The following is a 12,390-nucleotide window of genomic DNA, read 5'->3' on the forward strand; positions in this document are numbered from 1 at the left end:
TTTTAAGTTATAAGTTATATAGTTATGTATTTAGTTTGTAACAGCTGATAAACTATCAAAATTTGACAAAAAGATAAAAATAGATATATTGTTGAATAATATAAATAAAATTTATAAAAATATTAAATATATTAAAATATATATATGTGTATATACATTAAATATATATGTTATATATATATAATAAACAATGGAGAAGATGCAGGTGATGGCGATGGGCTGGGGTGACGACGATAGAAGACGGCATTGGATGACGGACGATGATGATGGTGATAAACATGGAAGAGGCGGACGTCGATGAGAAACATGGAGGAGGCAACAGTCAAAGATGGGTAAGGTGACAGCAACGATAAGAAGGCATAAGTATGAAGAAGGGTAAAGATTGAAAATATGTGTTTTTTTTTAGGGTAAATCAGTAATTTACTTGATTAACACAAAAATTTTCTAAGACCTTATTTGAAAAAGTTGAGGATATCTTATCACAAATACTAATAAAATAATTTATAATGTTAGTAACATTTAAGTTCGTAAATATTGTAACACGTAAAAAAATAAGTTATATATACCTTATAAATTAATTCAATAAATTGTAAGTAGTGAAGCCGATAATCCGAAAACTCTCTAAGGCCATCTCTAACGTTGGTAAAATTTCCTCTCTAAGTCAAATTTTGAGGAGGAAATGATTGGAACCTCTCCAATAGGACTCCCTATCCAGCAATTTCCTTCTCAAATTTTTAAGGAGTTTCAAAAAGCTCTCTACAGTTGATGAGTGATTTTTAGCTTCTCATATTTCTCCAATGACTATCTGTAAGATTTGAAGAAGACTCCAATGACTCTCTACTTCATCTGAAAGTTGAAGAAAACTCTGGTGAAAAGTAGTAGCAGTGGCGACGGCTACCAACAGTAGCAGAGGAGACGATAGAGAAGAAGGAGCACCAACGAGGCAGTGTAAGGTAGCTGCGGCAAGGAGCAGCAGAGTAGAAAGAGCATTGGCGAGGATAAGCGGTTGTGGCGATAGCTCCAGCAGTGACAATGACGACGACAACTCCCTCCTTTAGTATTCAGCGATTATCTTTTCTATATAGGTTTGTGATTTTTATGGGTTTGTGATTTTTATTATGTATTTTATATAAAATTTGTATATATTAAAGTATTGAGTTTTAATTATATTTTGATTAATTTGTGTATTTGATTATATATTTGTTTGTATGTGAATATTTAATTAATTTGTGTATTTGATTACATTTGTTTGTATGCCAATATTTGATTATTTTGTGTATTTAATTATTTATTTTATGTGTATATTTAATTATTGATTATGTATGTGTATTCAATGTAAATTTTATAGTAATAAAAATTATGTGTGTTGTTAAATAATTGTTTTTTAAAAAATATTAATAAATTTATTTACAAATATATTAAATATTATAAAAATCTAATATTGTCATATTTATTATTAAATTATTAAATAATTAAGAAATTTTGTAGTAATAAAAATTATAAGTGAGATAAAATAAATAAAATTAAAATTTATTAATAATTAAGTAGGGTAGGAAGCGAAATAAAAAGAATAATAAAAAGTATGGTTGGAGTACGTATTATTTTTTAAATAAAATTAAAATAAAAAATAAATTATTCATAAGGAGTGGAATTGGAGAATGTGGTTGGAGATCCCGCGTGCCTTCATCGGCTGACCTGACCAGACCGGTGTGAAGGGGAGCGAGCGGGCCATCATTTTCATTGTACTTTCCGTGCCCTTTTCGTCTTCTGACTTTCAGGGAAACAAACAGCCTCTTGACTCCGCCATCGCCATGTACATATACGTGAAACTAATCCTGCAAGCCAACGAAACCCGCAGTTTGGAGAGTGAAAGAGATGGAAGGGATAGAGCACAAGACGATCGCCGTCAACGGCCTCAACATCCACGTGGCGGAGAAGGGCCGAGGCCCGGTGGTGCTCTTCCTCCACGGCTTCCCGGAGCTCTGGTACTCCTGGCGCCACCAAATCCTCTTCATGGCCTCCCACGGCTACCGCGCCGTCGCCCCCGACCTCCGCGGCTACGGCGACACCACCGGCGCCCCCGCCAGCGACGCCGCCAAGTTCACCGTCCTGCACGTGGTGGGCGACGTCGTGGCGCTCATTGACGCCATTGCTCCGGATGAAGAAAAGGTGTTCGTTGTTGGGCATGACTGGGGGGCACAAATTGCTTGGTACTTGTGCTTGTTTAGGCCTGAGAAAGTCAGGGCTTTGGTGAATTTGAGTGTCCATTTCGTTCCCAGGCACCCAACAGGAAAGATTGTAGAAATATTCAGAAACTTATATGGTGATGATCACTATATCTGCAGATTTCAGGTGCTCTTTATGCTCTTAGTACTTAATTGATCTTAATAGTTATTTGAATTGGTTGAAGTTGTTTATTTTATGAGTTGATCTTAAAAGATTTCCAAAATGGAAAAAATAACCCTGACTTGAATACCTTGTCTGTTCTAATATACATTGATTTAATTGTGCAAAGTTATTGCAAGATTATTATGAGTTCACTTCAAGAAAACTTTTATTGAGCTGAATTCAGGACAACTTCAAGTAGTTTGATTCATTGCACAACCAACCTTACTCTTAACTGTGGCTTATGTTAGTTATGTGGAGTGAATTCCATTTCTAGCTAGTGTGAGCCCTTGTTAATTCAATCTTCAGTGTTCATTGGTTTGTGTATTACTACTATATGATAAGCATGTTTTGACCATTGATTAGCTGCTGAATGCTGAGATTGGTGAGGACAAGATTCCCACTAGATACATGTTTCTGACAACTTCGAATAAAATTTAAATTTTGGCCCTATATGTGTGCATTAAAATTGCTTAACATTTCTAACAGTCAATTTGGACAAATAATTGAAGATTTGATGGAATTCTCTGTTCTGTTTTCTAGTTTTTCGTTTTTCTGGGTAGGATTATTTCCCTATGCAACCTCAGTAATAGTAGTCTCTTCTCATAAAGGATGGATATTTGGAGCTATGATCTCTTTCTTTTTTTTTTTTTCCTTTCTTTTTTAAGCTATGGGGTAGATTTTGTGCAGTGATAAGATTGTTTTTTGAGTAGATCATATATATATAAAAATCATATTGAGTTACTGTACAAATGAGGTTGGTTAATTTTGATCATACCCTTTTGATGGAAATAACCCATTAAAATGTCTTTTAGTTGCATGTCACTATCACATTATTTTTGTCATGAAATTTGTGTAAAAAAGTCTAAAAAGTTAGCAAGTTTTATTTATTCATTATGCAGGCATTTTATGCATCTATATATTATTTTGGCATATCTATTTATATACCGATACCACATGGAACAACTGGCAATTTTTTTCTATTGTAATTTTGGGTCAATGCAGAAAAATATTCATTCAGAATTTTGGAGAATTAATATTGAAAAACTTTTTATGCACTGTTGTGATTTAGCAAGGAAAAAACTTGTATATTTCCAGCAAAGTAGACTCACTATATATACTGTTTAGGAGATGAACTAGCCACTTCCTTAAAATAAGGAGCCACTATCTAACCACCTAATTTGAAACAAAACACAAATTAAGGACCATAACTCAGCCCATTACCAGATAAAGACAACTGAAAAAACAACCAAACAACTTTGAGAAAAAACAATAATTCATAAATTTGATAATCTGAAAATTATTCCTCATTTCCCGACACAGACTATTCATAGAGTTTAACATTTCATAGTTGGGAAAACCCAACTCATTAAGGTCTTTCCTAAGTCATTTGTGTATTTTGTAGGAACCTGGAGAAATTGAAGCTGAGTTTGCAAATATTGGTTTTAAAAGAATTGTCACAAATTTCCTGACATACCGGAAGACAGAGCCATTTCATCTTCCTAAAGGTAAAGGATTTGGAGATTCACCTGATGATCCAGTAATCTTGCCCTCTTGGTTATCAGAAGAAGATATTGATTACTATGCTAGCAAGTTTGAGCAGGCTGGCTTCACTGGTGGAATTAACTACTACAGGGTTTTTGATCTGTAAGTTATACACACGCTTGTCCGTTTCCGGTTCAGCAAAGTCCTGATCATAATAATTATATCTCATATGCTAGAGATATTGCAGCTTCTTTTCATGTAGATTTCAAACCCTAATCTTTAACCACTTTAATGCAGAAACTGGGAACTGACAGCTCTGTGGGCAGGGGCCCAAGTGAAAGTGCCAGTGAAGTTCATTGTGGGTGATTTAGACATGAGCTATAACCTCCCAGGAGCCAAGGATTACATCCACAATGGTGGTTTCCAGAAGGATGTGCCCCAGTTGGATGAAGTTGTTGTCTTGGAAGGTGCAGCACACTACATCAACCAAGAGAAGCCTGATGACATTAACAAACACATTCTTGAGTATGTCCACAGGTTCTGATCTGTTCACCCTTTGTTTGATCCTTGATGTTGTATTGTTTCATCCAACAAGGTGGCAGCACCTGGCAGTGCTGCTGAACCCTAAGAGCCCGTTTCATTTTTTATTGTCGGCTTTTATCATGTATCATTTTCAATACCACCCTTTTCGGATATTTTGTGTTCAACTTTTGTTCTTTCGTTAGAAAATGTGTTGGATTTTTATTTATAAGCAGTATCATGTTCGCATAAAGGATCATATAATTAACTTTACGTACACAGTGAAATTAGGCTTGATATGTTATGATCGAAAAGACTTATCAGCACAGGAGAGTTTTGGAGAACTCATAAAAACATCCCATAGCCCCGTGTTAATGTTTAAGAAAACTAGAAAATTGCCATGGTGTCAAGTAATTGCAGAGAGGAGAGATAACAGAATGGAAAGAAAAATGAATCTTTCTTTATGTTAGTGTTTGTTAATAAAGATATGAGTTAAAAAAAATAATATATGAAAAATATTTCGAATAAAAATATTTTTTATTAAATTTATTAATTTTTTTTAAAAAAAATTATGTAATTTTTTATTTAAAATTTTTCAAATAAATTTATTTTAAATATTACATATAAGAATAAATGACCTATATATCCCTTGTATTTCAAAAAATTTAACAAAAAATCTGATAAAAGTTTTAGAATATTTTTTTTATTTTAATTATCTTATATATTAATTTAAAAAATATTTCAAATTTATCTTATTTATTTTAACAAATACTATCATAAAAATTATTTAGAGATAATATTTATAGCTCAGCATGTAAAACAATCAACTACAACAACTGAGCCCAAATTAATATCACTGACTGTGAGATAGAAGTAAAACAATGACAAGATAAGAATGACGACATTGTACATATAGTCAAATACTATCTACAATGTTTGAGTGGAACTTTCTTCGTTCTTGTACCAAAATGATCAAAGCACGAGGGGTTGGGTTGGTGGAATTTTATTCTAATCTTCAATCAATCTTCGGCAGGCGGCAGCCAAACCAAACTTTCCTTACCAGCGATTTGGTGGACAGGAAGGGGACACGGACGGCAGATCTGGGTCCCTTTAAAGTAGCATACAAAGTCGCATTCTAATTTTTTGTCTCAAAAGGTGAATCGTTCACTCTAGATGTCTTCACAACTAGCTCGACAAAATATAAAGAGGTTAATTATGATGACTCAGTTGGATATAGTGACTAGATCAGTATTTATTGTGCATAAGAAGCCCCTTCATTTAGAGAAATTATTCTCATATTAACGCTGACAAGATTCGATCCTTGATTCTTATTTCAAATTGATCCTTATTTCTACTTTACCTTGAAGTCACTTTGTGCCCGCGCTGTGACTCGCTGAGCTGGCCATGCAAGTCGCACTCTAATTTCTGCATGAATGAGAGAGAGAGTGAGAAAAGCAGATGCCGTGCGCTTAACGGAACCGCCCACATTTTTCCGAATCCGGGCGATGGTTTTGTTGAATTTCTTCAGCCTCAGGCTCCTTCTCATGACCTTTCATTTTGTCACTTTCCCAGGAAACAAACAAGCTCTTGATGCCGCCATGGATTAATCGAAGGAAACGAAACATGCAAGCCAGTGAAACCCACAGTTTGGGGAGAGATAGAGAGAGATGGAGGGAATAGAGCACAAGACGATTGCCGTCAATGGCCTCAACATCCACGTGGCGGAGAAGGGCCGAGGCCCGGTGGTGCTCTTCCTCCATGGCTTCCCGGAGCTCTGGTACTCCTGGCGCCACCAAATCCTCTTCTTGGCCTCCCACGGCTACCGCGCCGTCGCCCCCGACCTCCGCGGCTTCGGCGACACCACCGGCGCCCCCGTCAACGACGCCGCCAAGTTCACAGTCCTACACACGGTGGGCGACGTCGTGGCGCTCCTTGACGCCATTGCGCCTCATGAAGAGAAGGTGTTTGTTGTGGGACATGACTGGGGAGCCTATATTGCTTGGCACTTGTGCTTGTTTAGGCCTGAGAAAGTCAGGGCTTTGGTGAACTTGAGCGTCCATTTCTTCGCAAGGCACCCCACAGCAAAGTTTGTAGAAACATTCAGACATTTCTATGGCGATGATCACTATATCTGCAGATTCCAGGTGCTCTTTCTTCTGTATATTATCTTAATAGTGAAGTGTGAACTGATCTTAGTTGCAAAGTATGTATTGATAGTCATATACCTCGTGCTATTTTCTCAAGATCCAACTCCACAGTGGTAGGTAGTACGTATATTAGGGAGTTCTTGGTATGTTACTTTGTCCCATGAACTTGTAAGTGACCTTCAGCTATACTTTTGGGTGAGAACTGTCGTGTTATATATTTAAATTGAATGAGAGATAAATTAATCATTATTTGAATTGGTTAATGTTGTTTATTTCATGAGTTGAGTAGCATGGTTTTCTTATAATGTGCATTAATCTTGTCGTGCAAAGTTATTTACAAGCATGCCTCTAGCAAACTTTCAGTGAGTTGCGTTGCTGAATACATGTGGATTTCAAGTAGTTTGATTCATTACACAATCTTTCTTAATGTCAATTGTGGTTCATATTAGTTATGTGAAGTGAATTTCATTTTTAGTGTGAGCCCCTTGCACATTATTTGTGCTGTAGAGTTTTTGTATACTCTATTTTGTTACTGTAATATAACCACGTTTTCATTAGTGATTGGCAGCTGATTGTTGAGATCGGAGAAAACAAGATTCCTTATTTTATACTAATCAAGTTCAGATAAAATTTAAAATTTGTCCCTTTTTTGTGTGCATTAGAATTTTTAAAATTATTTTTAGCGGTTAATTTTGGACAAATTTGGTGGATCTGCTTGTTCTGTTTGTTTGCTTATATTCGTCCAACTTCAATAATATTGTCTATTTTTCTAATTATTAGACTTGCAGAAATCTCTTAGATTTTGGGTTATCTACCAGAATTGATGTGATTCATGAAATAGGAATATCATATAAACGACTCTCTCTCTCTCTCTCTCTCTCTCTAAGTTAGAGGGTAATTAATTTTTAGTGTAGGGATAAGGTTGTTTTATGAGGAGTAGTGCATAAATATAAAAATCATGATGAATTTTTATACCAAATAACTTGGTTAGCTGTTAGCATGTTATTTTGAGCGAAATGACCCATCAAAATGTCTTTTGGTTGCAAAAATACTACGATTTCATTATTCTTGTCATGAATTTGCATAAATATTGTAAAAGAATAGCAATTTTTTATTTAATTCAATGACCCCAAATGGTAAAAAGAGAGATTTTATTCCAATTTGGATAGCATAGTTTCAGAATTTGAAAAGTCTTCCCGTGCCTTGGGATTCTTTAACTTCCATTTATGTTTATTTCAATGTTTATGAACCCTGTTTATTTTTCAGAAATAAATAACACCTTGTTTCTGGTACCCTGTTTGATTTATTATTTTTTTCAGTTTTTTGTTTCTGTTTTTAAAATCTTGAAAAAAAGAAAAAAGAAACTCCATTTGGCTATATGATTTGTTTCCAAAAAAGTGAAGACAATTTTCATTTTGTTGTATGTTAAAAGTTTCTTGTTTTTGTTTTTGAAATGGTGTTTCCGTGTTCACTTTTTTGCTTCATTTTTTATTATTAAGTTTTAACGAAGTGTCAAATTCACTCTCTAGTTCCCATCTTCATCTTCAGCCGTGATCTAGATATTTAATTCCTAATTAAACTTTTAGTTGAATTCTTAGAACTATTTCATAATTGTCAGTACATCACTACTGTGCTTTGAATTTTTATTAGTTTTTCTCGAGGATGAGATGGTAATAGAGTAAAATTATCTTGTCAATTTGATTACTTGATTTAAATTAAGAATGGGTGAAAGGGAAAATTTTTCTGGTCTATTTGGATGGTTTGAGTAGAGCAATCAAAATTTGATCAAGAACTACGAATGTATTATTTCCTATGTACTAACGTTTCCATTCAGAGAATGCAACCTTAGCGGTTTCAGCTTCTTCTTTTTTTCTGTGAATAAATAAAAAGCTGAAACCACTAACAAGTATGTTCAACTGAGCTTTGCTACATGTGGCATGGATTGTTGCTTTCTCACTTGTTTAATTATTAAGACTCCTGAAAATAAAAAAAATGTTCTCCTTATAAAAATTGTGCATTGGGAAATTTCTTTCTGTTCAATTTTAGGTTCTACATAGACCTTCCCTTGAAGACCTTCTCGCCTCTAAATAAGCAGTTGTTGTAATAATTTATGTTGATGGACCAATTATAGTAGCATCTTTTATGAGAAATAATTGAACATAACCGCTATTAACTATAGGATCACAACAGAGTGTAACTAAAATATATTTATATTTTTGTTTCTTTTTTGTTTACTTGTCGAAGGGCATCAACCTCTAGTAACTTAAAATGGTTCTAATATAGCTACTAGTTGTTTTGATTGTTAGTTTTGTCAGGATACATCTAATTTTGATCAAACACGAAAACAGATTAGAGAATAGATGCTTGTATTTGTAGTTTTTACATCACATTAAATGTTTCATTAGGTTAGCTTGTGGAAATGGATCTGAAGGTTCCTTTTTTTTTTTTTTTTGTCGCTATTCTTTTTCTCTTTTTGGTTGGTAATCCTGACAATCTATTCAATAGGAATCTCTATGTTTTGGTAAGACTAAAAATCCATTAACTATGCAAGTAGGGCTGGCAATGAGCCGAACTACTTGTGAGCTGGCTCGAGACTCGACTCGAAAATTGGCTCAGTAAGCTAGCTCATGATACAAATGAGCCAAGTTTGAGCTCAAATATTTGGCTCATTTAGTAAATGAGCCGAGTTTGAGCTACCATTAGTTCGACTCATTTGGCTCACGAGCCAGCTCGATATACTTATATATATATTAATTTTATAAATTTATTAAATAAAAAAATATTTATTACTTAATACTCAATAATATAAATATATACTTAATAATTTTATAAATATATTATTTAAATATATATTATATATATCGCATATATTATTTAAATATATATATACATAAAAGTAAGGTAATAGTCAATTTCGAGCCGACCCAGTTCGTAGTCATCATCGAGCCGAGCTCGAGCTAAGAAAATCAGCTCATATCGAGCTCGAGCCAAGCTATGAGCTGAGCTAAAATCAATGGAGCTGAGCTCGAGTTGGGCCTAGCTCGACTCAGCTCGGCTTATTGCCAGCCCTATATGCAAGTATGCAACCTCATTCTTAAGATTAGAACCCAATATATAAAGAAAACATTTACCCTGCAAATTCTCCATAAATGGCTAATGGCAAAGGAAATGGGAACCTGTTATTTGTTGTAAAAATGTGGTTGACACATCATAGATGACATTTTTTATATAGAAATTATGTATGAATATCATTTTGTTTGTATAAATGACGTTATCAGATTATTCCAATAATATTTTCTATATAAAAATACTGTAAGAACATCATTGTTCCATGTATAACTGCTAGTCTTGCCAACCATGTATAAAACTGCCATATTCATATAATTTTCAAAGGCATTTTATTTATTTATTTATCATTTATTATTTTTGCTATGTGTGTTTATATAATCATGTGACATGGAACTGGCAAATTTGTCTCTTGCAATGTTGGGTTGATGCAGAAAAATATTCATTCAGAATCTTGGAGAATATTGAATTACTTGCATTTGCAGACCACAGGGCAAAGACTGTTCTTGATGTTCAAAATTTTCTAGATGGGAAATTCCAATTCATTATGGTCTTACCTAAGTCATACATGTGTGTGTGTGTGTATTGTAGGAACCTGGAGAAATTGAAGCTGAGTTTGCAAAGATTGGTCTTAGAAGAGTCGTCAAAAAGTTCCTGACATACCGGAACCCAGAGCCATTTCGTTTCCCTAAAGGTAAAGGATTTGGAGATTCACATGATGATCCAGTCATCTTGCCCTCTTGGTTATCAGAAGAAGATGCTGATTACTATGCTAGCAAGTTTGAGCAAACTGGCATCACTGGTGGAATTAACTACTATCGGGCATTTGATTTGTAAGTTATCTTATTACACTTTCAAAATGGCACTGCAAATTTTTTACGTAAGAAGTTTGTACAAAATAGTTTTTTCCGGGACATATTGATGCATATGCCAATCTTGGCCCCTTTTATTTTATTTTTTTCTATTGACGAGAACCCATGGCGACTGTCCCTCGAGTGCACGCTGAGTAAACTACAGCAGCTTTAAAAGTGGCCTCATCCCCAACTGGCTATAGTGGCCCTGGTCATCGAGAGGACAACTCTTTAGGGTGGTCTCTTTTGTCTGTTCCATTCCTAGGTTCAATCCATCTTAACCTGTTAACTTACTGCAGAAACTGGGAACTCACAGCTCCATGGGCAGGGGCCCAAGTAAAGGTGCCGGCGAAGTTCATTGTGGGTGATCTAGACTTGGTTTATCACATCCCAGGAGCCAAGGACTACATCCACAATGGTGGTTTCCAGAAGGATGTGCCCCAACTGGATGAAGTCGTTGTCATGGAAGGCGCAGCACACTTCATCAACCAAGAGAAGCCTGATGAGATCAACAAACACATTCTTGAGTTTGTCAGCAAGTTCTGATCTCATCTCCCCTCCTTTGATCCTTGATGTTGTTTTGTTTCATGCAATAAGCCAGCATCCGTCGGTGCTACTGAACACTAAGAGCCCATCTGATTTGGCTGTTAGTTTTTATGAGTTTGTTTCCAATGTTTACGTTCAGATTCTTGTGTCAGAAAATGTGGGTCTACTGATGTTGGCCAATTTTCATCCTTCATGAGGAGAATGATTTTGGGGTGACAAATAATTTTTGAAGACTTCTTTAATATATTAGGGTATGGTTCCCTATTTGTATTTGCAAAAATTTATTATTATTGCACAACTATTATTTTTGTGTAAATTAGTTATCACAAATTTGACCCTCATATTATGAAAGTTTGGTCACTCCCAACAACAAATCTTTTGACAATCATCCTGAATTTTTTATTTTGAGAGTTAAATTTTGTTTTGCCTGAGAAATTACGCTAATGGAATTAATTTAACACTCTAATGTACATGTTGTACACAAAATAGTCCAAGCTATTTTGTGTACTAATTTGACATTTCATTATTTATATGTTTTGCATATCTGTCTAAGTCCATGCCAAATTCCTCCAATGAGTCATTAATTCTATTAGCATCAACCTTTTCAATCATAAATCTCACTTAATCATTGGAGATGGCCACCAATTTCCATGCAAACCCGAGATCAACACAACATTAAACCTCATTTAGAAATTGTAAATATATAAAGATATTTTGGCCATTTAAAAATATTTAATTAGGGCTAACTAATAATTAGAAAATTTTAACACAACATTAAATCTCAAGGGTACATATTGCATTTTCTCAAACTTCAAGGATAATTCTTGCAATTACCTTAAACTTTAGGATACCACATATAATCTTTCAAAAAAACATATGTTATTATTTAAATTTATGTTTTAAGTTATAAATTAATCCTCAATTAATACATTTTTATATATCTAGTAATATAAATGTATAAATTATATATTTATATAAATATAATTATAAATAAAAACTAAAAAAAATAAAAAATCAAAGCTTCTACTCACATAGCAAAATAAGTTCAGTAGTGACTAGAAAAGCATCACAGTCATTGATAAAACTAGGGGTGTTTAAAAGAACTACTAAATTGTGAAAACTGACCGCACCACATTACACAATTTTCTTATGAAAACGATTTGAGATGGTTTGACAAATCTTCATACCATACAGTTTGTGATTTGATAAAAATACATACGGTTAAAAACCAAACCGCTCGACTAGTCTAGCAATATAAAAATTAAAAAAATAAATTATAAAACCATAATCTTTCATTCCTTTCTACCCCAGCTCTCGCCGCACCAATACTGATATCCTCTCATTTCTTTCACAATTTCAACTCTCATTCTCCCCATCGACAAATCCAACAT

The 12,390-nt window shown here is 34.3% G+C and overlaps 2 protein-coding genes across 2 annotated transcripts; both read left to right on the forward strand.

Moving 5' to 3' along the window:
* Window positions 1–1,832: 1,832 nt before the first annotated feature.
* On the forward strand, window positions 1,833–6,111 carry LOC127812103 (uncharacterized). The gene is made up of 4 exons (XM_052352429.1): window positions 1,833–2,352; window positions 3,791–4,032; window positions 4,168–4,407; window positions 5,962–6,111. Exons 1-4 carry the CDS (start codon window positions 1,876–1,878, stop codon window positions 5,978–5,980), a joined length of 978 nt encoding a protein of 325 aa, XP_052208389.1. The 5' UTR covers window positions 1,833–1,875; the 3' UTR covers window positions 5,981–6,111.
* LOC127812106 (uncharacterized) lies at window positions 6,057–11,297 on the forward strand. The gene is made up of 3 exons (XM_052352431.1): window positions 6,057–6,533; window positions 10,194–10,435; window positions 10,753–11,297. Exons 1-3 carry the CDS (start codon window positions 6,057–6,059, stop codon window positions 10,997–10,999), a joined length of 966 nt encoding a protein of 321 aa, XP_052208391.1. The 3' UTR covers window positions 11,000–11,297.
* Window positions 11,298–12,390: the final 1,093 nt, after the last annotated feature.

This window comes from Diospyros lotus, chromosome 10 (genome assembly GCF_014633365.1).
Source record: "Diospyros lotus cultivar Yz01 chromosome 10, ASM1463336v1, whole genome shotgun sequence".
NCBI classification, from domain to species: Eukaryota; Viridiplantae; Streptophyta; class Magnoliopsida; order Ericales; family Ebenaceae; genus Diospyros; species Diospyros lotus.

Excerpts from the sequence above, each read along its gene's own strand:
- LOC127812103 (XM_052352429.1), top strand. The coding sequence starts at position 1,876 with ATGGAAGGGATAGAGCACAAGACGATCGCCGTCAACGGCCTCAACATC. Across the intron at positions 2,353-3,790 it reads ACTATATCTGCAGATTTCAG|GAACCTGGAGAAATTGAAGC; the intron begins GTGCTCTTTATG and ends TGTATTTTGTAG. Across the intron at positions 4,033-4,167 it reads TACTACAGGGTTTTTGATCT|AAACTGGGAACTGACAGCTC; the intron begins GTAAGTTATACA and ends ACTTTAATGCAG.
- LOC127812106 (XM_052352431.1), top strand. The coding sequence starts at position 6,057 with ATGGAGGGAATAGAGCACAAGACGATTGCCGTCAATGGCCTCAACATC. Across the intron at positions 6,534-10,193 it reads ACTATATCTGCAGATTCCAG|GAACCTGGAGAAATTGAAGC; the intron begins GTGCTCTTTCTT and ends TGTGTATTGTAG. Across the intron at positions 10,436-10,752 it reads TACTATCGGGCATTTGATTT|AAACTGGGAACTCACAGCTC; the intron begins GTAAGTTATCTT and ends AACTTACTGCAG.